This window comes from Chanos chanos, chromosome 8 (assembly GCF_902362185.1).
Source record: "Chanos chanos chromosome 8, fChaCha1.1, whole genome shotgun sequence".
NCBI classification, from domain to species: Eukaryota; Metazoa; Chordata; class Actinopteri; order Gonorynchiformes; family Chanidae; genus Chanos; species Chanos chanos.
Window position 1 is genome coordinate 42404319 of NC_044502.1, and position 22799 is coordinate 42427117.

The following is a 22799-nucleotide window of genomic DNA, read 5'->3' on the forward strand; positions in this document are numbered from 1 at the left end:
GACCATCCATGACCTAACATGTTAACCTATAGATGTGTGTGGAATGACGGGAGACGTGAGGGATGGGACTCTGCAGGAAGGAAACATGTTGCATGATGGTTAGACACTTAATCTAATCATAACCAGAAATTCTCTGACATAACGTTGTCATTGTTGGAGGATTTTGTGATTTGCGTAAATCAAGAAACATACACAATAATATGTACTTTTTTCATTTTTTTTTTATTTTTTATTTTTTTATGGGAAAAACTAAAAAAAATTGGGGATATTGGGAGGACGTATCTCCCCATCCCCACTATCTCCGACGCTCCTGCTTTCAGGCCTGGTACCATGTAAGATTGTTCCAGGGGAGTTACCATCTGCAGCACATTCCACAGCCTCGCATGCCGGGGCAGCAGTTGCAACAGATCCGGCAACGACGGCTCTGGTTCACTCTGAAGTACTGTGAATGGTGTAGTGTGTGTGTGTGTGTGTGTGTGTGTGTGTGTTTGTGTGTGTGTGTGTGTGAGGGAGACAGAGAAGAGATCATCATCATTGTTATCATCATCATCGTCGTTGTTGTCCTTCTCCTTCTCCTTATTTATTATTATTATTATTATTATTATTATTATTATTATTATTATTATTATTATTATTATTATTATTATTATATTAGCTACCTTATTACAATAGCATATCATGGCTGCTATGTATAACTTTTTTAGTGGGCTTTAGGACTAATTGACTTGTTATTTTTCTCTTGGAAAATAGTGTCTTACCGAAGGCAGCCCCTCTGATGTCTCAGTTAATTCCATCTCAGGCAGGACTTCAATGTTGCTTGGTTCATCCACCTGTTATTATTATTATTATTAGTAGTAGTAGTAGTAGTAGTAGTAGCAGTAGTATTATATTAGCTACCTTATAACAATAACATATCATGGCTACTATTTACAATTTATTTAATAAGGTTTAAGGACTAATTAACTTGTTATTTTTCTCTTGGGGAATAGTGTCTTACTGAAGGCTGCTCCTGTGATGTCTCAGTTAATTCCATCTCAGGCAGGACTTCACTGTTGCTTGGTTCATCCACCTGTGTCTGGAAAAGAGTGAATCGTATGTTGGAAAAGAATAATAGCTGTTTTTGCTGTCATACTAACTTGACAGTGATGGCAGCAACTTGACTGCAGTAATAACCATCTCAATTTAAGCCCAGTCTCCAAACATTGTCTGGTATAGACTGTAAAACTTACCTCAGAGAGAGGAACAGCTGATGTCTCCAAGATACAAAGGCAAGCAATGATAACTGTGGCAGCAACACACACGCTAATGTACTTCATTTTTGTTGATGTTAGGATGCTGCGAGTTTCCAGTCCTGATTGAGCGCTTTCAGAGTTTGTTTGAAAGTGAGTTTGATGGTGATGATGATCTGTCTTTCAGGTCTTTTGTTCCACGGTTCTTCACAATGGTCTTCTCTGTATTTCTTGTTTGACTGCTGACTGACTGAGGGACTGGGGTGCTGCTATTTATGTTGACTTCAGGCAGTCTGCTTCCTCCACGCCCCCCTGACCTGCCTCCCCCTTTTCCCGTTACTGATAATTCACCTTTGCCTTGGACTTTTTATCATTTCCAAAATCATAAAGTATGCTACTGTTTGTAGGGATAACTCTTGTTTGGGAATTCCAAGTGTCAGAACTGGGAAACAAGCCCACTCACGTGCAGCGGAGGGCTGACTCTCCAGCTGAGAGAGTTTCTTTAGGAGGAAGTTAATTAAACAGTCAACCATTTTTTTTCTGATATATTTCAATAGGCAAATATTTACGCATTTCTTTCTTTCTATTTTTGTTGTAATTTGCAATTTGTTGACATTTTTATATATAGCATGACATTCTGTTAAAAGGCCACTTACTCACTCATTCAGTTATTCACTCAATCACTCGCTCGCTCACTCACTCACTCACTCGCTCGCTCACTCACTCACTCACTCACTCACTCACTCACTCACTCCCTCATTCATTCATTTGCCATCTTATTCACTCTTTCATTCATCATCCATTCTTTGTAGGAATTTCTGCAGTATTGACTTCAGTGCAGTATGTAATTTAAGGGGGAGAAATGATTTAAATGGTAATGTGGTAAGGTGATCAATTAAACTGCTCTTCAGAAAACACCAGGGTTGTTTTGTGACCACTGAACAAATTTCCTTTCAGTCATTTTACCTTGCGTGTAGTGTGTAGTTTTGCATTTTGGACTTTTTCTGTGACGAGAATAGCAGTGTTTTTGGTGTGGGAACATGTGTGAGTATGAGTATGTGTGCGTTGGTGTGCATATGCTGGTGTTTATCATTGTGTGATTGTGTGCATAGGTACATACATGTGTGTGTGTGTGTGTGTGTGTGTGTGTGTGTGTGTGAGGCGGGTGAGAATAGCGTAAGCAATTGTAAGTGGTGTGGAATGATTGTATGATATTTTGTGCATGTGCATGTGTTTGTGTGAGGTGGGTGAGAATAGACTAAGCAATTGTAAGTGGTTTGTTATTACTGTACGATATTTTGTGCATGTGTGAAGCTGAGTGGGTGTGGATGAGGATAAACGATTGTAAGGTGGTAAAATATGATGGTTTGTGTGTGTGTGTGTGTGTGTGCGTGCGCCGCACGCGTGTGTGTGTGTGTGTGTGTGTGGATAAGGATAAGTGATTGTAAAATGCTATAATACAATCTCTCTCTCCTCCCTCTCCTCTGCTTTTATCTTAACCTTGTCAGTTTCTGTTACTAACCTGCTCTCTTCTGTTTGTGTGAGTGGTCAATGTCTGCACGTACTGTCTGGATGTGGCGCCTTCCCTAGGCCGGCTGACTGACTTTGTGCCCTGCTGTCCCTGGCCCTGCTCCCCCCCTGTGGCCCTGCTCCTCCTGCACCCTCCACAGCCAGTAGTCTTGCAACATTCATGCTTCTATAAAATTATTTTCCTTATTCCTTTCGTTAAGTGCTGATACTCCACTAATGCTCTCCTTCCCTCCCTCATCTTCTGCATGGCTGTGTCTCATCTAATCAAGCACAAGTGTCTGATTTGAATGTGGCTACTTTTCTCTTAGGTGTGCCTCCCTTCCTCCCTCCCTCCCTCCCTCCCTCCCTCCCTGTCATCTCTCTCTCCATCGCCGTCCTGATGGCTGCTGCAGCTTCGTGGCTTCCTGCGCTGCTATGGCTGTGTCGTCCACCCCAGCTGATCCACCTGCTGTTTTGTCATTCTTTATATTGTCTACTTGTTGTGTTTTCATTTTCATTATCGCTGTGTTGTTTGTAATTTGCCCACTGGGTTGGCACCTATTGCACACCTGGCTGGCCTAGAAGGGGTCTCCTCTCTCTTTGGTCCTTCTCAAGATTTCTCCTGTTTTTCCCTAGCATCTGGGTTTTTTGAGGAGTTTTTTCTTGCCCACTATGAGCATCAAGTCAGGGGGTGCCATCCGGCTCTGGTTGTTGTAAACCTGTGGGCATTTAAAGCCCTTTGAGACTGTAAACAGTGATATTGGGCTTTAAATAAACTTGAACTTGAACTGAACTTGAACAATGCTTTGTATGGTATTGAGCTCCCCCTACAGCCACCTGTGTCTCACAATCCGAAAGACTGACATTGTCAATACTGCTGTAACACTCATTTTTCACAGAAACATTTATTTAGAAAACAAAAGTATTAAAAATCTCACAAAGATTTTACATATTTTCAAAAAGGAGAAAACTATATGATTTCCAACATAAATGGAAAAAAGAGCCTTTTGATACAGAAATGATTTCAATGAAAATGCTAATATGAACATAAACATGCTATCAGTCGTGTTTCACACCTTGATGTGGTTTGCAGTATCCACACATAATGGTCCAATGTAAAATCCAGAGAAGAATGCATAGTACAGTCAGAAGCAGTGACATACAGTCAGCTCAGTGGCTGGGGAGGCAGTGGGCATTTACAAATCCAGATTACATCCAATTGTGCTCTCTGACGTTTTGTAACAATCTGAGCCTTCTTAACTCTTCTAACTACCACAGAATTCTAGAACACTGTGCCCCCCGGCTGAACTACATTCCAAATCAAAACCTATTGTCAAAGTATATATAAAGTAGGCTATTTTTTACTTGTTTTATATGTTTTCTTTGTAGTTGTGTAACACCATTGACTTTCCTTAGAGCTCCCAAACCATTGTGGATTTCACTGTGGTCACTACAAACAGCATTTATGAGATACTATTTGTAAACATTGTTGAAACATTACCTGAAAAGAACACAAACACAACACAAAGAAACAACATTTGTGATCAAATTAGGGCAGCAACAATAACCGCATCACTGCCATACGGTGGTATTAAGAGGTGTACCACGGTGTTGAGCCCATCAGCGCCATTACTGTCAGGACAGTTTTCTTCCCCTTGTCTGACAATGCTGCCATCTTCATGTAGCATTTGGCTTGGTCTGTGGCCCTGTCTACACGTATCCAGAAATTTTTCGAAAACTCACTTTTTTCTATCGGTTTTGAAAAGAATCACGTCCACAGTACACGATTCTAAAACGCCAAGACCTCTGCACTGAGCACACGCATAACATTTAGCAAACGCATCAAGTCACTGTAACCTTCTGGTTCACAGACCAATCAAATCAATCGAGAGGACTGACAGAAGTGGCTTGCGAGTGTGATGTCAAAAGCTAGTGAGCAACTGCAACTGTCAACGAATAATGTTATGGAGGAAAACGTTGAATGTTTTATACCTATGTTTATTAATTATATGTAAATATTACATTCACAGAAATGTCAATATGATGTGTAACATGTAACTACAAGCAGACATTTTGCTCATGATTACAATGAATCCACATGACTGCACATCATGGCAACATTAACAGACAAGACAGACTTGCCATGTAGAAACAGTCTTTTTAATTACATTTATTTGTACTTTTTTCAGCTCAACTGTTTCAACATATTAGGCTTCCACACAGTAATAATAATAATAATAATGATAATAATACAAGTTTATTTAGAGCCTAATATCACTATTTATAAAATGGCTGAAAGCAGAATTGAGAGTGAATTCATGCGAATAAACTAAATTACAGAAGGTTGAGATCATATGTATTGAGGTCACCTACATTTCAGTTAAAAACTGTGATGAATGCAACAGAAGACCCAAGTGCAGAGCTGTGGTACTTTAATAAATCAGTTCAACAAATCCAAATCAGAATCCTCAGGAATAGTAAAAAACCCAAGACAGGGTCAAAAATCTAATGGAGAGCCAACAGGAATCCGTACAAACAATACAAAATCGAAAGACAATGAGCAGGGTCAAAAAGACAGGCAAAAAGGTCAAACACAGGAACAGAATATCAGATACAATCAGCAAAGGTTCAAAAATGTTCAGTAGAGCAAGCTCACAAAGAGGTGCCTGTAACTGCAGTCCTTAAATCCCCTAGTGGTGATTAGGTGAATTTGTTGCAGGTGTGTTAAAACTCAGGAGACTCAGAACGTGGGCGTGGCTGAACAGAGGATTGGCTGGAAGCAGGTCTGACAAAAACAATTATTTCTGGGCAATAAATGAGAAAATAGCAGTTAGTCACTTAGGGCACGCTTGTACCCAAAACGGTTTAGAAGCAAACTTATAAGATACAAAGTGACATCAGCGTATTAGGTGACAAATGGTGAGAAGGTAAACATATAATAGCATGTATCCCATCATTAAAGCTTCACCCGTGGACTCTTTGGGCAGCTCATTTTCAGTGGAGCCAAAGGCTAAGGTATTTTTGGAAAAATGATATATTTTGGAAAAATGCTGAGGTCATTTATAAGTGACAGGGTGATTCACCCCAAATGCTGGACACAAGAGAGCAGTGCAAACAGTCCAAATACATGTTTGGGAATTCCTTTATTTGGAAATCTTGCAAAATTGCAGAATAAATCACTCAATTAATCTTCATGATAAAGTTAAAAAAAAAAAACCACTGCATCAACAGTGAAACTATGCAAATTCTTAGCAACCTGCCAGTTACCTCCAAGAAAGAAGTAGCTCTTCTACCAAAATATTATTTATTGTACAAATCTAATATACCCTGTGTCCACCACAGTGCTTTGTTCAGTCAGAAATGATCGGAATTCCTCAAATAAAGTGACTGTCTATTCATTCCTTACACTTTGTGACAAGCCAGTGGTCTGAAACTTCCATTCAACTCTTCTTCTATTTTTCTTTTGCCAGGTGGACCCTTTCATTTCATTTTGTTTGCAGTTTCATTTAATGCAATGACTGGGGTGAAATTTCATTTTGTTAATATACTCAATCAGCAATTGTGTGCGATATGTCATTTTTCAAAAAAGAGCTGATTTTTATGAATTTGGAAATGCATGCTATACTTGGGGAGAATAAAGAGATCTGATTAATTGAAAGGAGAACACACTGAAAAACAACAACATAACTGAGAATATATAATAGAGTAATGTTTTGTTTGTTTACAAATATATATTCTCCAGTTCCTCTATGTTCACTTGGAGCCAAAACATTCAACAAAATATATTTTCCTAAAGCTTCCACCTCACAGGCTCTCTTAGCGATGCTGGTGATGGTTGCTGAGTCCTCATGGGGTAATGGTGAGTAAAGAAAAATAAAGCATGATGTTGACATGGCATTTTCATATACAGTAACACAGTTGCTCACTGTTGTATATATTCCTTCTGTTGTCACTGACTCTGTTCTCAGGAGGACAGAGAAACTACAACCATGACATTTCCAGCATGTCTGGTCCCGGCTCGGATTTGCCATCCGGAGAGGGCGGGACTTTTCCCAGTAGGCCGCTGTCACTGGTTGGCAGCTTGCCGGTACTGGTGGGCTGCAAAACTACATGGGACCTAATTAAATTCACATTTAAGTTATTAAATGTTATCACGCTGCTACATATACTACTTTTAACGTCAAATATTTATGGGAAAAAATGAATCTTTACATGATCTTTTGGACATCTCACATCATTATTAGGTTCCAGTTAGCGAACACGCATGCACTGGGATTGGGAAGCTATTTCAGAACACTCATAGACCAAGTTACATTAGTTTTACCCTTAAGCTCCATATCCTAGTAGGTATCAAGTAGTCTGTACACCACAATCTTGAATAATTTTTCAGAAGCCATGTCATTCGAAATGCTGCGTGACAGAGGTGGGAAACTTTCCATAAACGTTGCGAAATTTATTCCCCCTCGTACAAGATACAATAAATAGTGCTTAGCAAAACTAACACATATCTGCAACACAACATTTAGTCATCATAATGACTACTAAACACCTTTACAGTGAGTGGGCTACAGGTCTGTACAGGAATCACAGTGCATGCTGGAGAAAGACCCCAAATGGTCACAGTACTTTGGTGAAAGCAGTGGCAGATTCAGGTATGGGCGACATGGGCAGCTGCCCAGGGCGGCATCTTGCCAGGGGCGGCATGGGGCGGCCCTACAAAAAAATTTGAAATGGTGACATTTGCACTATCGGTTTTCTATCACTCATTTGCATGTCACGTCAATGATATCATGTCACCGTGTGGGTCATTTACCTTGTCGGAGTGGGCGCCCTGATTCTAGTTTGTGAGCTATGAAGGCTACTGCCTGTCAGCTGAATGGTGGATTTAAGCTACCTCTACCCTGTTCATATATGTGTAAATCTGCCTCTGACATATCCAGTGCCTCCCCAGCCACTGACCTTACTATTTTTAGATTATTAACTGTAGGCCTACACTAAAATTCTTTTTATTAATGTACTCTCACTAATTCGAAATTGCGTAAGCAATGGTTGGGTTGGGCCATTACTGACGATTTACTTTTTAATGGCAAGAAAAATATGGTGTTTACAGTTGGAGTGATTGAACGCACAACTTGCAAGCAGACGAAAAGGACCACAGAAATGCATGGTTTAGTGTTGTTAGCTAGGTCGTTTTGAAGCCATATTTTTTAACATAACGTTACACAACCAATACTCTATATAGCGAACCCAAGTACCAGCTTACAACTAAACAAGAAACTAAACATGACTATTATCGAAACAGTTGTCATTGTCCCTAGTGGAGTGCTGGCCACATTGCTGATAATGAAATGCAGTTAATACACTAAGCAATGTCTATAGCACGCCTGCAAGACACCAATGTAGCTATTCCTTTCCCATTTTTAATGCACCTTTCACTTGAATGAATTACTGAGTGCATTATTTCAATGTGCAGTATTTCATACTTGCTATCCCATAAACCAAATAGCTAGCACTCTCCCGCCAGACATCCTAGGTTTGCTCGTAACTAATGTTAGGTAGGCGCTCATGCCAGGAGCAAACATGCTAATTTAGGATATCTGTCTTATGAAGCTATCTAATATTTTAGGATTATTTGGATCATTATCTTAAAGTCTACCATGTGTTACCCTGCAGTACAACACTTACATTCTTGACCACAAAGAATGATCGTATGTCTCTCTTTTTAATGGGAGTATCATCTGTGACCTAACATGTTAACCTATAGATGTGTGTGGAATGACGGGAGACGTGAGGGATGGGACTCCGCAGGAAGGAAACATGTTGCATGATGGTTTGACGCTTAATCTAATCATAACCAGAAATTCTCTGACATAACGTCGTCATTGTTGGAGGATCTTATGATTTGCATAAATCAAGAAAAATACACAATAAGATATACTTTATTTTATTTATTTATTTATTGTTTTTATGGGAGGGGGGAGGGGGTGGATCTGCCGATATTGGGGATACGTGTCCCCCCCCGTCCCCCCTATCTCCGACGCTCCTGCTTTCAGGCCTGGTCCCATGTAAGATTGTTCCAAGGGGGTTACCATCTGCAGCACATTCCACAGCCTCGCATGCCAGGGCAACAGTTGCAACAGAACCGGCAACGCCTCTCACGCTTCACTCTGAAGTACTGATGTATATTTGTGTGTGTGTGTGTGTGTGTGTGTGTGAGAGAGAGAGAGAGAGAGAGAGAGAGAGAGAGAGACAGAGATCATTATCAATGTTATCATCATCGTCCTTGTTGTCCTTTTCCTTCGCCTACTCCTTTATTATTATTATTATTATTGTTATTATTATTATCATTATTAATATTGTTGTTGTTGTTATTGTTGTTGTTGCTGTTGTTATTGCTGTTGTATTAGCTACCTTATAACAATAACATATCATGGCTGCTATGTACAACTTATTTAGTAGGCTTAAGGACTAATTAACTTGTTATTTTCTCTCTTGGAGAATAGTGTCTTACCGAAGGCAGCTCCTGTGATGTCTCAGTTAATTCCATCTCAGGCAGGGCTTCATTGTTGCTTGGTTCATCCACCTGTGTCTGGAACAGAGTGAATCGTATGTTGGAAAAGAATAATAGCTGTTTTTGCTGTCATACTAACTTGACAGTGATGGCAGCAACTTGACTGCAGTAATAACCATCTCAGTTTAAGCCCAGTCTCCAAACATTGTCTGGTATAGACTGTAAAACTTACCTCAGAGGAAGGAAGAGCTGAAGTCTCCAAGATACAAAGGTAAGCAATGATAACTGTGGCAGCAACACACACGCTAATGTACTTCATTTTTGTTGATGTTAGGATGCTGTGACTGATTGAGCGCTTTCAGAGTTTGTTTGAAGGTGAGTTTGATGGTGATGATGATCTGTCTGTCAGGTCTGTTGTTCCACGGTTCTTCACAATGGTCTTCTCTGTATTTCTTGTTTGACTGCTGACTGACTGAGGGACTGGGGTGCTGCTATTTATGTTGACTTCAGGCAGTCTGCTTCCTCCACGCCCCCCTGACCTGCCTCCCCCTTTTCCCGTTACTGATCATTCACCTTTGACTGGGACTTTTTGTCATTACTGCTGTTTGTATAGAAAATGCGTAGACTCTTGTTTGGGAATTCCAAGTGTCAGAACTGGGAAACAAGCCCAGTCACGGGCAGCATAGGGCTCACTCTCCAGCTGAGCTTGGGAATTCCTTTTCATGCATGAACAACAGGTAATTTCAATCTGGTTTTTTGTTGTTGTTGTTGTTTTGTGTGTGTGGCACTGTACACTAATGTTTTTGGCAACAGAATATACATACATAGTTTGCTACAGAAATATATATCTCTGCAGAATACATCTCTATATACATCTCTCATATATGCGTGTGTGTGTGTGTGTATCTCTATATACATCTCTCATATATGCGTGTGTGTGTGTGTGTGTATATATATATATATACACACACACATACACACACTCACACACATATGTATAGAGTACCCACATAAATACATACACATATATAGTTATAAAGTTTTTGGCAGCAGAATATACATACATAGTTTGCTACAGAAGTGTACATCCCCACAGAAATCATATGAAGAGTACACACACACACACATACACATATATATATATATATAAAATTCCTGAATATATAAAGGTAACTTTGAATATATAAAAGTTATTTTATACTCAGAGAGGTGCTTTTTTTTTTTTTTTAATAGTTTCTTTTTTTTTTTCTTCATATGTTACTGAGTGAGCAAAACAAGTTTAGCATCATTAACATTAGCATCAGTACAATCCCGTCAAAGATCAAGCAAAAGTGTTATAGGACTTCATTAAGGGATCCTCATTTTCTTGGTATTAGGACCTTCCAAGTAGAGGAACCAAATTTCATGTGGAATCAGCAAAGAGATGGCCCACAGGTAGAGAAATAGTAAGTAACCTCTTAATTAATCAGTTCATACATACATTCATTCATTCTTTCATTTTCCCTCTCCAGAGTGACTTTACAGGATGGATCAAAATACCTGGTCCATAAAGGGGATCGTTACGGCCTCTCAACCGACACTGTGGTCACAGATGCTCGTCACATGAGCTCCAACTGGAAGGTGAGAAAATCAGACAACTTTTATCTTTCCTGTAGCTTCAAAACATAAAACTTTTTCTTCTCACTTGGTAACCATACAATGTTTCCAGTTTCCAGTCGTTCTACTGTAGGGAAAAACAGTGGATCACACTGTCACTTCCACTATACATTATATTGTCAGCTGGTAAATTGCTAAATGTTCTCAATTAGATTTCCAATAAAGTCACTTAAGCACTATGTTTTTGTTTTTGTTTTTTGGGGGTTTTTTGTTTGTTTGTTTTTTTAAATAATGAAATCTCCATGACAGCGATATGTTTTTTGATGTAATATGAGAATGAAAGCTCTAGCAGTTGTAGGAAAAAATATGATCTTACTTTTTTCCTATTGTTTACATCTGTTTCTCAAAACAAAATTCACTTTTTACAGAAATGGAGATGTGATTGTTAGGAGAACTCTTTACAAAAATGAATAAAAAAATAAAAAATCCATCTTTACTCTCAGATCTGGGCTCACCTGTCATAAGACCAGATATTTAGGTTCACTGGAATGGCTTCATTTGGAAGCCTATCTGTTATCTGTTGAACAACACTTTCAAAATTGAAAGCCTATATTTCATAACTCCACCAAAGGAGTCCACTTTTCATAAGTAGATTGTTCTATCATTCAGTATACATTGTCCAGCAATCTTTTTCAAAAAAGAAAAGAAAAGATGGACGTGGATAACTGAGTAATGCCAATTGATTGAATATAACTGAGTATATGTGAAACAGAGAATGGAATTTCAGGGAATCATTGATACCTTGATCTGATGGACTGGAGAGTGGTTTGACCTAACAAAGTAATTTCTCTATGCCCTCTACGTATGTGTGATTATGGATTGCTTTATTTTATTGTTTAATAATTGGAAAAATAGTTCATGTGAATGTATCAAATAAATGCATCCTGATGGCAGCTGATGTTACATTTTGATTTTTTTTTCCATATGATCTTCTAATTATATTTGTACATCCTGCATACATATTTGTGTAGTGTAGAGTAGAGTGCATTGTTTGTGAATATGTCATGAGTATATTGGAGATCCTGCCTCCACTCTCCAGACAGTTCCTATGGGAAGAGAACACTGTAGTCACAGTGGTACAAAGTGGCATATTCTGTTTGAACATCATCCAGACCATGTTTGGAACCGTATTCGTTACTGTGCTACATAAAACATCAGGACTGTCCCAGTGCTGCCATGCACTTAGGCCAAGAACTGTGGATCAGTTATTATATAGCTCTTTCTCTTAACATTGCCAACTATACATGTCATAATCGTCTAATAACCAGCTGTAGTCCAGTGCAGGAATTTCAGTCCCAGTCTCTCAAAGCCATTTTTTAATGTATTTCAGGTCCTGTGGACTCTTTGGGCAGCTCATTTTCAGTGGAGCCAAAGGCTAAGGTATTTTTGGAAAAATGATATATTTTGGAAAAATGCTGAGGTCATTTATAAGTGACAGGCTGATTCACCCCAAATGCTGGACACAAGAGAGCAGTGCAAACAGTCCAAATACATGTTTGGGAATTCCTTTATTTGGAAATCTTGCAAAATTGCAGAATAAGTTACTCAATTAATCTTCATGATAAAGTTAAAAAAAAAAACACTGCATCAACAGTGAAACTATGCAAATTCTTAGCAACCTGCCAGTTACCTCCAAGAAAGAAGCAGCTCTCTTACCAAAATATTATTTATTGTACAAATCTCATATACCCTGTGTCCACCACAGTGCTTTGTTCAGTCAGAAATGATCATAATTCCTCAAATAAAGTGACTGTCTATTCATTACTTACACTTTGCGACAAGCCAGTGGTCTGAAACTTCCATTCAACTCTTCTTCTATTCTTCTGTTCCCAAGTGAACACTTTCATTTCATTTTGTTTGCAATTTCATTTAATGCAATGACTGGGGTGAAATTTCATTTTGTTAATAAACTCGTTCAACAATTCCGAGTGGCATGTCAAAAAGAGCTGATTTTTATGAATTTGGAAATGCATGCTATACTTGGGGAGAATAAGGAGATGTGATTAATTGAAAGGAGAACACACTGAAAAACAACAACAAAACTGAGAATATATTATAGAGTAATCTTTTGTTTGTTTATTGATATATTTGTTCCAATTCCTCTATGTTCACTTGGAACCAAAACTTTCAGTAAAATATATTTTCCTAAAGCTTCTACCTCACTGATTATCACTGTTGCATGATGACAAATGGATTTTGAATGTTTATCTGGTCTTCAACTGATCAGGAATGTCCAGTGTACTGCTAACTGAAGATTAATTTTGTAGACCAACAACATGCATAGATAGGCAAAGTTCAGGGCTTTCCTTCTGTGTTGAGCAATTCTGTAAATCCCTCCTCTTGTTTGCCTGCATGTTTGGAAAGGAAATTGGGAACCCTGACAGGTGAACATAAATACACTGGTCTGACTGCTCTTCATCAGTCTCAGATTTTGACAAAGACGAAAACTGTGCTGAAACCATTAGCCATGTTCTCTCACAAGACTGCAGTAAGCTTGGTTCTTTTAGCCATGCTGGTGATGGTTGCTGAGTCCTCATGGGGTAATGGTAAGTAAGGAAAAATAAAGCATGATGTTGACATGGTATTTTCATATACAGTAACACAGTTGCTCACTGTTGTATATATTCCTTCTGTTGTCACTGACTCTATTCTCAGGAGGACAGAGAAACTACAACCATGACATTTCCAGCATGTCTGGTCTAAGGAGATTGTTCAATTCACCAGTTCATCATGCTGAGAGAGTGACTAGACCTTTAGAGGGCCTGTCTTTCCAAAAGGGTGATCTCAGCCACTCTGGAGTCAGGTGATTTCTCCATTGCAGTAAAGAGAGCTGCAACTGCAGACAACTGTTTAACACTAAATCCCTCACTACTGAATGGCTCACTTGACACTGAATGATCTGACAAACTCATTCCCTTCAGAAATGCCCTTTCTTATCCAAATGATTTGATTTCGCTCTTACAAGCAAAGCCAAATGAGCTGATTCATTCTTTATCAGGACTGTGTGATCAAGGTTATACTGCTGGACTGTTTTCCTCAGTATACAGGAATATAAAAAATTATATTCACACATATGTCAAGTCTAAGATATTTATCATTTTATGGTACCACTGCATTACACTGTAGACAGTCTTTAGATCCATTTTCAAAGCTGCTTTGATTTCTTCTAAATGCACTGGGGTGGTGCATAAAACTGAGACCTAAATTTGAATCCACTTCAATCAATCAGTAGATTAATCAGTCCTTTCAGACCTTCGTTCATTCATTCATTCTTTCATTTTCCTTCTCCAGAGTGACTTTACAGGATGGATCAAAATACCTGGTCCATAAAGGGGAATCATTACGGCCTCTCAACCGACACTGTGGTCACAGATGCTCGTCACATGAGCTCCAACTGGAAGGTGAGAAAATCAGACAACTTTTATCATTCCTGTAGCTTCAAAACATAAAACTTTTTCTTCTCACTTGGTAACCATGCTATGTTTCCAGTTTCCAGCCGTTCTACTGCAGGGAAAAACAGTGGATCACACTGTCACTTCCACTATACATTGTATTGTCAGCTGGTTTCTGTGGCTACAGTCATTTTGATAATATATGCGTTTATGTGTTTAACAGCCCACAGGTGAAGCGAAAGATTTTGGAGGAAGTCGTAGCGTCTCTGATTTTGTGAAAGCTGGAGGTAGCAACTACAATATCCTTAAAGACAACTGTCACGATGCATCTCGACGCATGATGAACCAATAATGCCAGGCTTTCATTTGTAGGGTATTGTCGGTCTACAGTCATTTTCACCGTCAGTCTATAGTCGAGTGTGGGCTGATTTGGTGAGGTTATTTATTAAAACAACAGAATGTGTACCACAACAAGCAACAAACACACTTTGTTAGTAAAAGCAGAGCTAAAATTGTAAGTAAATTCTTAAATGCATGTTGTCCATCAGATTTACAATAAAATTACTTAAACAATATGTTTTTGTCTGGATGTTTTCTTTTTTCTTTTTTTTTTTTTTTAATGATGATGTATATTCAACAGCAATATGTTTTTTGATGTAATATATGAGTTAAATCTTCAGCAGTTGTAGGAAAAATAGGATCTTACTTTTTTATTATTGTTTACATAAATGGAATTGTGATTGTTAGGAGAAATCTTCCAAAAATGAACGAATAAAAAATCCATCTTTACTCTCAGAACTGGGATCACCTGTCATAAGACCAGATATTTAGGTTCACTGTGATGGCTTAATTTGGAATCATTTTTCTGTTGAACAACACTCTCAAAATTGAAAGCCTATATTTCATAACTCCACCAAAGGAGTCCACTTTCCATAAATAGATTGTTCTATTATTCAGTATATATTGTCCAGCAATCTTTTTCAAAAAAGAAAAGTAAAGAAAAGCGAAGTAAAAGATTGGTAGAACTGGATAACTGATTAATGCCCACTGATTATAACTGAGTATATGTGAAACAGAGAGTGGAATTTCAGGGAATCATTGATACCTTGCTAGCACTGTGCGTTCACTCAAGTAGCATATACCCTCTACATATATGTGATTATGGATTAACTGATTTGATTGCTTAATAATTGGAAAAACAGTTCATGTGAATGTATCAAATAAATGCATTCTGATGGCAGCTGATGTAACATTTTGACTTTTTTTTCACATGATCTTCTAATTATATTTGTGCATCCTGCATACATATTTGTGTAGTGTAGAGTAGAGTGTATTGTTTGTGAATATGTCATGAGTATATTGGAGATCCTGCCTCCAATCTCCAGACAGTTCCTATGGGAAGAGAACACTGTAGTCACAGTGGTACAAAGTGGCATATTCTGTTTGAACAGCATCCAGACCATGTCTGAAACTGTAGTCTTTACTGTGGTAGACAACACATCAGGACTGTCCCAGTGCTGTCATGTGCTTAAGCCAAGGAACATGAACAGTGTATCTGGTATTATCAATCCATGTTTCTCAACACAGCCATCTATACATGTCAGAGTTGTCTAGTAAGCAGCTGTAGACCAATACAAGAACACCAGTCCCAAAATCTCAAAACTTTGATTTGAATGAAACACTGCCCTAAACGTTCTCTGCTATTCTGCGCTGAATCACAGGTACTGTCTGACTGCAGCTGATTGGCAGTATCTCCACATCCCAGAGACAGACAGCTGCCCAGTCCAACCACAGAGGACCTGCTCACCTAACATGTCTCCAAAGAATCCAGGGTCAAACATGTGGAGAAACACATGGCAAACTTGACTTTCCCACAGAGGAAATAAGTGACTTAGTGTTTTGTTGCTTTCAGACATGTGCAATCAAGACATGATGTAATTCAGGAAAATGTAGAGGACATTTCTATGTAACTGGGCCATTCACCTCAACTCCTGGCCACAAGAGAGCAGTGCAAACACACATATTTGGGAATTACCTGATTTGTGACTTTTTATCCCACAAAGATTGCACACTGAGTTACTCAATTCATTTTCTGGAAGTTAAAAATTCTCTCCCATCCTCAAGTTAACTCTGAGATAGAAGTAGGTCCTTTACTGAAATACTATTTTTGTCACAAATCGGTCTGAACCTATAGATGCAGGTTGAAGATGAACTTTTATTTGACCTTCAACCATGATAAGAACTAGAACAAACTCATTATTATTGTCACGAGCACACAAGGAATTTGCAGCCACCAGGAACTGAATTCAAGCTGCATGATCAAAAGACCAGCAATTTAACTGCAGGTCCAAAGGGTCAAAGTCTTACTAAGGTGTGCCCAAGAAGGGTCAACAGAGAATTAATGTTCAATAATTTCCCAGTGCCTCACTTTGGCAAATATCCAACTGAAGTTTATGGTTTTTATCAAAGCAACACTGAACACCTGACTTTTTGTTTGTGCCTTGTGAATGTTGATCATTGTTTGAATAGCAAAGCCTGCAGCACATTGCTGAGACTGTAAGTTGCAGGCTGTACTATTCAATCAATGATCAACATTCACAAGGCACAAACAAAGAGTCAGGTTTTCAGTGTTGTTTTGATAAAAAACATTCATTTCAGTTGGATGTTTGCCTAAGTCACGCTCAGTGAAACTATTGAACATCAATTCTCTGTTGACACATTCCTTCTCATGGTCCACAAGGTCATGGTCTTGGTAAGGTGTCCCCAAAAAACAAGGGCCACTAGTCATTCTCCGTGTCACTTCTCCTGTGTGTTTTCGTGACAAAACGTAGTTTGGAGACCAGACAGATTCCTCCTGGTGAAAGATCTTGTAATGTGTGACCCCCTATCGCTGATCAGTCATGTAGTGTGCAAACCACAAGGACTTCAAGATTCCCGATTGCATGACAGAAAGTTGTACAGTGTGAACAGTACAGCGATCTGACGATTTTGAAAGTCATATAGTGCGCAGCATAAATTGCAGACACAACGAAAACGAACAGAATGACAATTCCCTGTCAAACACCGCCTACAATCACACCTTTTTGTCACAGAGTATCAATACAGTGGTTTCTGACACACACCAAAAGTCACAAATCCTACGTCATAAATCTAAACCATGACACATGCCTGTCAATCAGTATGACAAGGAAACATTGTAAATATAGATGACAAACAGCTGTCTATCAATTTACATGTCAATCAAATTGATCTGTGTGGGGAAAAATGTCACTTTGCTTATAGCTGTAACTCTTAGAAAACAGTGCCTCATGACTATCATCATGATGAAGTATTAATAAGATAAGGGATCTGTGCTTGCTTAGTTACTATATGCTGCAAGAATGTATCTCTCTTTCTCTGTCTGTCTGTCTGTCTCTCTCTGTCTCTCTCTCTCTCGATTCAATTTTTAACTAAACTAAGTTTTATGAACTGTCTGAACCTCACCACCACCCCTTTAACTGGGAGATACTGAACAATCAGAAAGTGAAAAATTGAAAATTGTTTTAAAAATTGAAAGGTTTTTTTGGTATTGGAAATAAAAACTATTTACAGCAAAGATATATAGAAAAATATCCTTCAGTTCAAGGGAATAATCTTAAGTTCCAATGATGTTTAAGTTCCAAAGATGTGCTAACATTACTACAATTCGCTAGAGAAACGCGAATTACTATTTTACGAAAATAATTTGAGCTTACTTGGTGGGGGCAACTACAGAATACAGCGATAACTTTTCAGTAATGTGTAGTGAATGAAATGACTTTCGACGTTTTTTTTTTGTTTTGTGTTGTTTTAAATGGAGGAAATTAACACATACGGTTAAAAACTACAGGTTCGAAGCTTCGTTTTGATGTATAGGTTGCAGGGTTACTCCAGCTGCCACACCACACTTTTCTCTCGCTGGGTCCCGCACCTCATTTGGTGGGAGCGACTACAGTAGCAATCACTTTTCAATCATATATAGTAAATGAAAGGACTGCTTGGTGAAATCAAAGTCCAATGTTGCAAACAGAATGGGCAATTTCGTCCCGTGGTCATCCACAATTATTTGAATCCATTTGAAGAAACATAGTGGCTGACGCACAGACATTTCAGTCATGTTTTTCCCCAAATAATAACGAACAGCATCAGTTATCCTATGTTCTCTGAAAGGTTATCCTGGAATCCCAACACGTGTCCTCAGATGACAGTCTTAACATATAAAAAGCTCTCAGTAAGAACTGCGCCTCCCATGTGCGTGAAATAAAGGTAAATGATTCATCACATCTGAAGTTTGTTGTCTCTGAGAATTAGCAACTCTCATTACAGGGGACTCCAAATGTCCCTTACACATGCCGATCACTCTGAGGGGGTGGGGGGTTCATAAATCACAGGGGTCATAAATCATTTTGATTGCCATGTAGCTTTGACCAACTGCAATGAAAAGGCACCAGGTGAGGCAGCTCTCACATCTACCGCATGGAGGGGGTGTGTGTCTTGAGCTCATGTAATTGCTAATTGGTGATGCAAGCTCACCCTCTACGCTGGCCAGCTCCAGAGCCGTTGACACAGTTTGACAGTTTGTATGATTGAGTCGAGCAGAAATGCATCAGACTTGGCCTGACAGACCGAAGTAAACAGCCGATTAGAGATGAGAGGAAGAGAATGTTTTATAACATTCTGGACAATAGCAGTGTTCAACTGAAAGCTAGGTTTGATCATTTCAGTGAGCTAACTTTGCTTGGTTTGGTCGATTGCACGAAATTTTATGCAATGGCCCAACATTTCGAAGACACCAAACTGCAGATATTTTCATTTGTATTGAATCCCATAAACCAGATAGCTAGCACTCTCCTGCCAGAGATCCTAGGTTTGCTCATAACTCACGTTAGGTAGGCACTTATGTCAGGAGCAAGCACACTAATTTAGGATATCTGTCTTATGGAGCTATCTAGTATTTTAGGATTATTTGGATCATTATCTCAAAGCCTATCAGGTGTGACCCTACAATACAACACTTACATTCTTGACCAGAGAGAATGATCGAATGTCTCTCTTAATGGAGGACCATCCATGACCTAACATGTTAACCTATAGATGTGTGTGGAATGACGGGAGACGTGAGGGATGGGACTCCGCAGGAAGGAAAAACATGTTGCATGATGGTTAGACACTTAATCTAATCATAACCAGAAATTCTCTGACATAACGTTGTCATTGTTGGAGGATTTTGTGATTTGCGTAAATCAAGAAACATACACAATAATATGTACTTTTTTCATTTTTTTTTTATTTTTTATTTTTTTATGGGAAAAACTAAAAAAAATTGGGGATATCTCCGACGCTCCTGCTTTCAGGCCTTGTACCATGTAAGATTGTTCTAGGGGGGTTACCATCTGCAGCAAATTCCACAGCCTCGCATGCCGGGGCAGCAGTTGCAACAGATCCGGCAACGACGGCTCTGGTTCACTCTGAAGTACTGTGAATGGTGTATATGTGTTTGTGTGTGTGTGTGTGTGTGTGTGTGTGTGTGTGTGTGTGTGTGTGTGTGTGTGTTTGTGTGTGTGTGTGAGGGAGACAGAGAAGAGATCATCATCATTGTTATCATCATCATCGTCGTTGTTGTCCTTCTCCTTCTCCTTTGTTATTATTATTATTATTATTATTATTATTATTATTATTATTATATTAGCTACCTTATTACAATAGCATATCATGGCTGCTATGTATAACTTTCTTAGTGGGCTTTAGGACTAATTAACTTGTTATTTTTCTCTTGGAAAATAGTGTCTTACCGAAGGCAGCCCCTCTGATGTCTCAGTTAATTCCATCTCAGGCAGGACTTCACTGTTGCTTGGTTCATCCACCTGTTATTATTATTATTATTATTATTATTATTATTATTATTATTATTATTATTAATATTATTATTATTATTATGATTATTATTATTATATTAGCTACCTTATAACAATAACATATCATGGCTACTATTTACAATTTATTTAATAAGGTTTAAGGACTAATTAACTTATTTTTCTCTTGGGGAATAGTGTCTTACCGAAGGCAGCCCCTGTGATGTCTCAGTTAATTCCATCTCAGGCAGGACTTCATTGTTGCTTGGTTCATCCGCCTGTGTCTGGAAAAGAGTGAATCGTATGTTCGAAAAAATAATAGCTGTTTTTGCTATCATACTAACTTGACAGTGATGGCAGCAACTTGACTGCAGTAATAACCATCTCAATTTAAGCCCAGTCTCCAAACATTGTCTGGTATAGACTGTAAAACTTACCTCAGAGAGAGGAACAGCTGATGTCTCCAAGATACAAAGGCAAGCAATGATAACTGTGGCAGCAACACACACGCTGATGTACTTCATTTTTGTTGATGTTAGGATGCTGTGACTTTCCAGTCCTGATTGAGCGCTTTCAGAGTTTGTTTGAAGGTGAGTTTGATGGTGATGATGATCTGTCTTTCAGGTCTTTTGTTCCACGGTTCTTCACAATGGTCTTCTCTGTATTTCTTGTTTGACTGCTGACTGACTGAGGGACTGGGGTGCTGCTATTTATGTTGACTTCAGGCAGTCTGCTTCCTCCACGCCCCCCTGACCTGCCTCCCGCTTTTCCCGTTACTGATCAGTTACCTTTGCCTTGGACTTTTTATCATTTCCAAAATCATAAAGTATGCTACTCTTTGTAGGGATAACTCTTGTTTGGGAATTCCAAGTGTCAGACCTTGGAAACAAGCCCACTCACGTGCAGCGGAGGGCTGACTCTCCAGCTGAGAGAGTTTCTTAAGGAGGAAGTTAATTAAACAGTCAACCATTTTTTTTTCTGATATATTTCAATAGGCAAATTTCTTTCTTTCTATTTTTGTTGTAATTTGCAATTTGTTGACATTTTTATATATAGCATGACATTCTGTTAAAAGGCCACTTACTCACTCATTCAGTTATTCACTCAATCACTCGCTCGCTCACTCACTCACTCACTCACTCACTCACCACTCACTCCCTCATTCATTCATTTGCCATCTCATTCACTCTTTCATTCATCATCCATTCTTTGTAGGAATTTCTGCAGTATTGACTTCAGTGCAGTATGTAATTTAAGGGGGAGAAATGATTTAAATGGTAATGTGGTAAGGTGATCAATTAAACTGCTCTTCAGAAAACACCAGGGTTGTTTTGTGACCACTGAACAAATTTCCTTTCAGTCATTTTACCTTGCGTGTAGTGTGTAGTTTTGCATTTTGGACTTTTTCTGTGACGAGAATAGCAATGTTTTTGGTGTGGGAACATGTGTGAGTATGAGTATGTGTACGTTGGTGTGCATATGCTGGTGTTTATCATTGTGTGATTGTGTGCATAGGTACATACATGTGTGTGTGTGTGTGTGTAAGGTGGGTGAGAATAGCGTAAGCAATTGTAAGTGGTGTGGTATGATTGTATGATATTTTGTGCATGTGCATGTGTTTGTGTGAGGTGGGTGAGAATAACATAAGCAATTGTAAGTGGTTTGTTATTACTGTACGATATTTTGTGCATGTGTGAAGCTGAGTGGGTGTGGATGAGGATAAACGATTGTAAGGTGGTAAAATATGATGGTTTGTGTGTGTGTGTGTGTGTGTGTGTGTGTGTGTGTGTGTGTGTGTGCGTGCGCCGCACACGTGTGTGTGTGTGTGTGTGTGTGTGTGTGTGTGGATAAGGATAAGTGATTGTAAAATGCTATAATACAATCTCTCTCTCCTCCCTCTCCTCTGCTTTTATCTTAACCTTGTCAGTTTCTGTTACTAACCTGCTCTCTTCTGTTTGTGTGAGTGGTCAATGTCTGCACGTACTGTCTGGATGTGGCGCCTTCCCTAGGCCGACTGACTGACTTTGTGCCCTGCTGTCCCTGGCCCTGCTCCCCCCCTGTGGCCCTGCTCCTCCTGCACCCTCCACAGCCACTAGTCTTGCAACATTCATGCTTCTATAAAATTATTTTCCTTATTCCTTTCGTTAAGTGCTGATACTCCACTAATGCTCTCCTTCCCTCCCTCATCTTCTGCATGGCTGTGTCTCATCTATTCAAGCACAAGTGTCTGATTTGAATGTGGCTACTTTTTCTTAGGTGTGCCTCCCTTCCTCCCTCCCTCCCTCCCTCCCTGTCATCTCTCTCTCCATCGCCGTCCTGATGGCTGCTGCAGCTTCGTGGCTTCCTGCGCTGCTATGGCTGTGTCGTCCACCCCAGCTGATCCACCTGCTGTTTTGTCATTCTTTATATTGTCTACTTGTTGTGTTTTCATTTTCATTATCGCTGTGTTGTTTGTAATTTGCCCACTGGGTTGGCACCTATTGCACACCTGGCTGGCCTAGAAGGGGTCTCCTCTCTCTTTGGTCCTTCTCAAGATTTCTCCTGTTTTTCCCTAGCATCTGGGTTTTTTGAGGAGTTTTTTCTTGCCCACTATGAGGATCAAGTCAGGGGGTGCCATCCGGCTCTGGTTGTT

At 39.2% G+C, this 22799-nt stretch overlaps 3 protein-coding genes across 3 annotated transcripts; all 3 read right to left on the reverse strand.

Moving 5' to 3' along the window:
- Positions 1-352: 352 nt before the first annotated feature.
- On the reverse strand, positions 353-1373 carry LOC115819721 (hepcidin-like). The gene is made up of 2 exons (XM_030783223.1): positions 1070-1373; positions 353-432 (listed from the first exon to the last, which is right to left on the reverse strand). The coding sequence occupies exons 1-2, from the start codon at positions 1314-1316 to the stop codon at positions 353-355; spliced, it is 327 nt and encodes a 108-aa protein (XP_030639083.1). The 5' UTR covers positions 1317-1373.
- A 7388-nt stretch (positions 1374-8761) lies between these two features.
- On the reverse strand, positions 8762-9587 carry LOC115819723 (hepcidin-like). Its single transcript, XM_030783224.1, has 3 exons — positions 9482-9587; positions 9250-9327; positions 8762-8898 (listed from the first exon to the last, which is right to left on the reverse strand). The coding sequence occupies exons 1-3, from the start codon at positions 9566-9568 to the stop codon at positions 8824-8826; spliced, it is 240 nt and encodes a 79-aa protein (XP_030639084.1). The 5' UTR covers positions 9569-9587; the 3' UTR covers positions 8762-8823.
- A 10114-nt stretch (positions 9588-19701) lies between these two features.
- LOC115819724 (hepcidin-like) lies at positions 19702-20691 on the reverse strand. The gene is made up of 2 exons (XM_030783225.1): positions 20512-20691; positions 19702-19773 (listed from the first exon to the last, which is right to left on the reverse strand). Exons 1-2 carry the CDS (start codon positions 20689-20691, stop codon positions 19702-19704), a joined length of 252 nt encoding a protein of 83 aa, XP_030639085.1.
- Between the last annotated feature and the right edge of the window lie 2108 nt (positions 20692-22799).

What these genes read in the sequence shown, in the direction of transcription:
- LOC115819724 (XM_030783225.1), bottom strand. Translation starts at nt 20,691, where the DNA reads ATGAAGTACATCAGCGTGTGTGTTGCTGCCACAGTTATCATTGCTTGC. An exon ending in GTTGCTGCCATCACTGTCAA is followed by an intron (nt 19,774 to 20,511) that starts GTTAGTATGATA and finishes AGAGTGAACCAG; the next exon opens with AGCCGTCGTTGCCGGATCTG.
- LOC115819721 (XM_030783223.1), bottom strand. Translation starts at nt 1,316, where the DNA reads ATGAAGTACATTAGCGTGTGTGTTGCTGCCACAGTTATCATTGCTTGC. An exon ending in TCACTCTTTTCCAGACACAG is followed by an intron (nt 433 to 1,069) that starts GTGGATGAACCA and finishes AGTACTTCAGAG; the next exon opens with TGAACCAGAGCCGTCGTTGC.
- LOC115819723 (XM_030783224.1), bottom strand. Translation starts at nt 9,568, where the DNA reads ATGAAGTACATTAGCGTGTGTGTTGCTGCCACAGTTATCATTGCTTAC. An exon ending in CAGCTCTTCCTTCCTCTGAG is followed by an intron (nt 9,328 to 9,481) that starts GTAAGTTTTACA and finishes ACTCTGTTCCAG; the next exon opens with ACACAGGTGGATGAACCAAG. An exon ending in CATCACAGGAGCTGCCTTCG is followed by an intron (nt 8,899 to 9,249) that starts GTAAGACACTAT and finishes TTCAGAGTGAAG; the next exon opens with CGTGAGAGGCGTTGCCGGTT.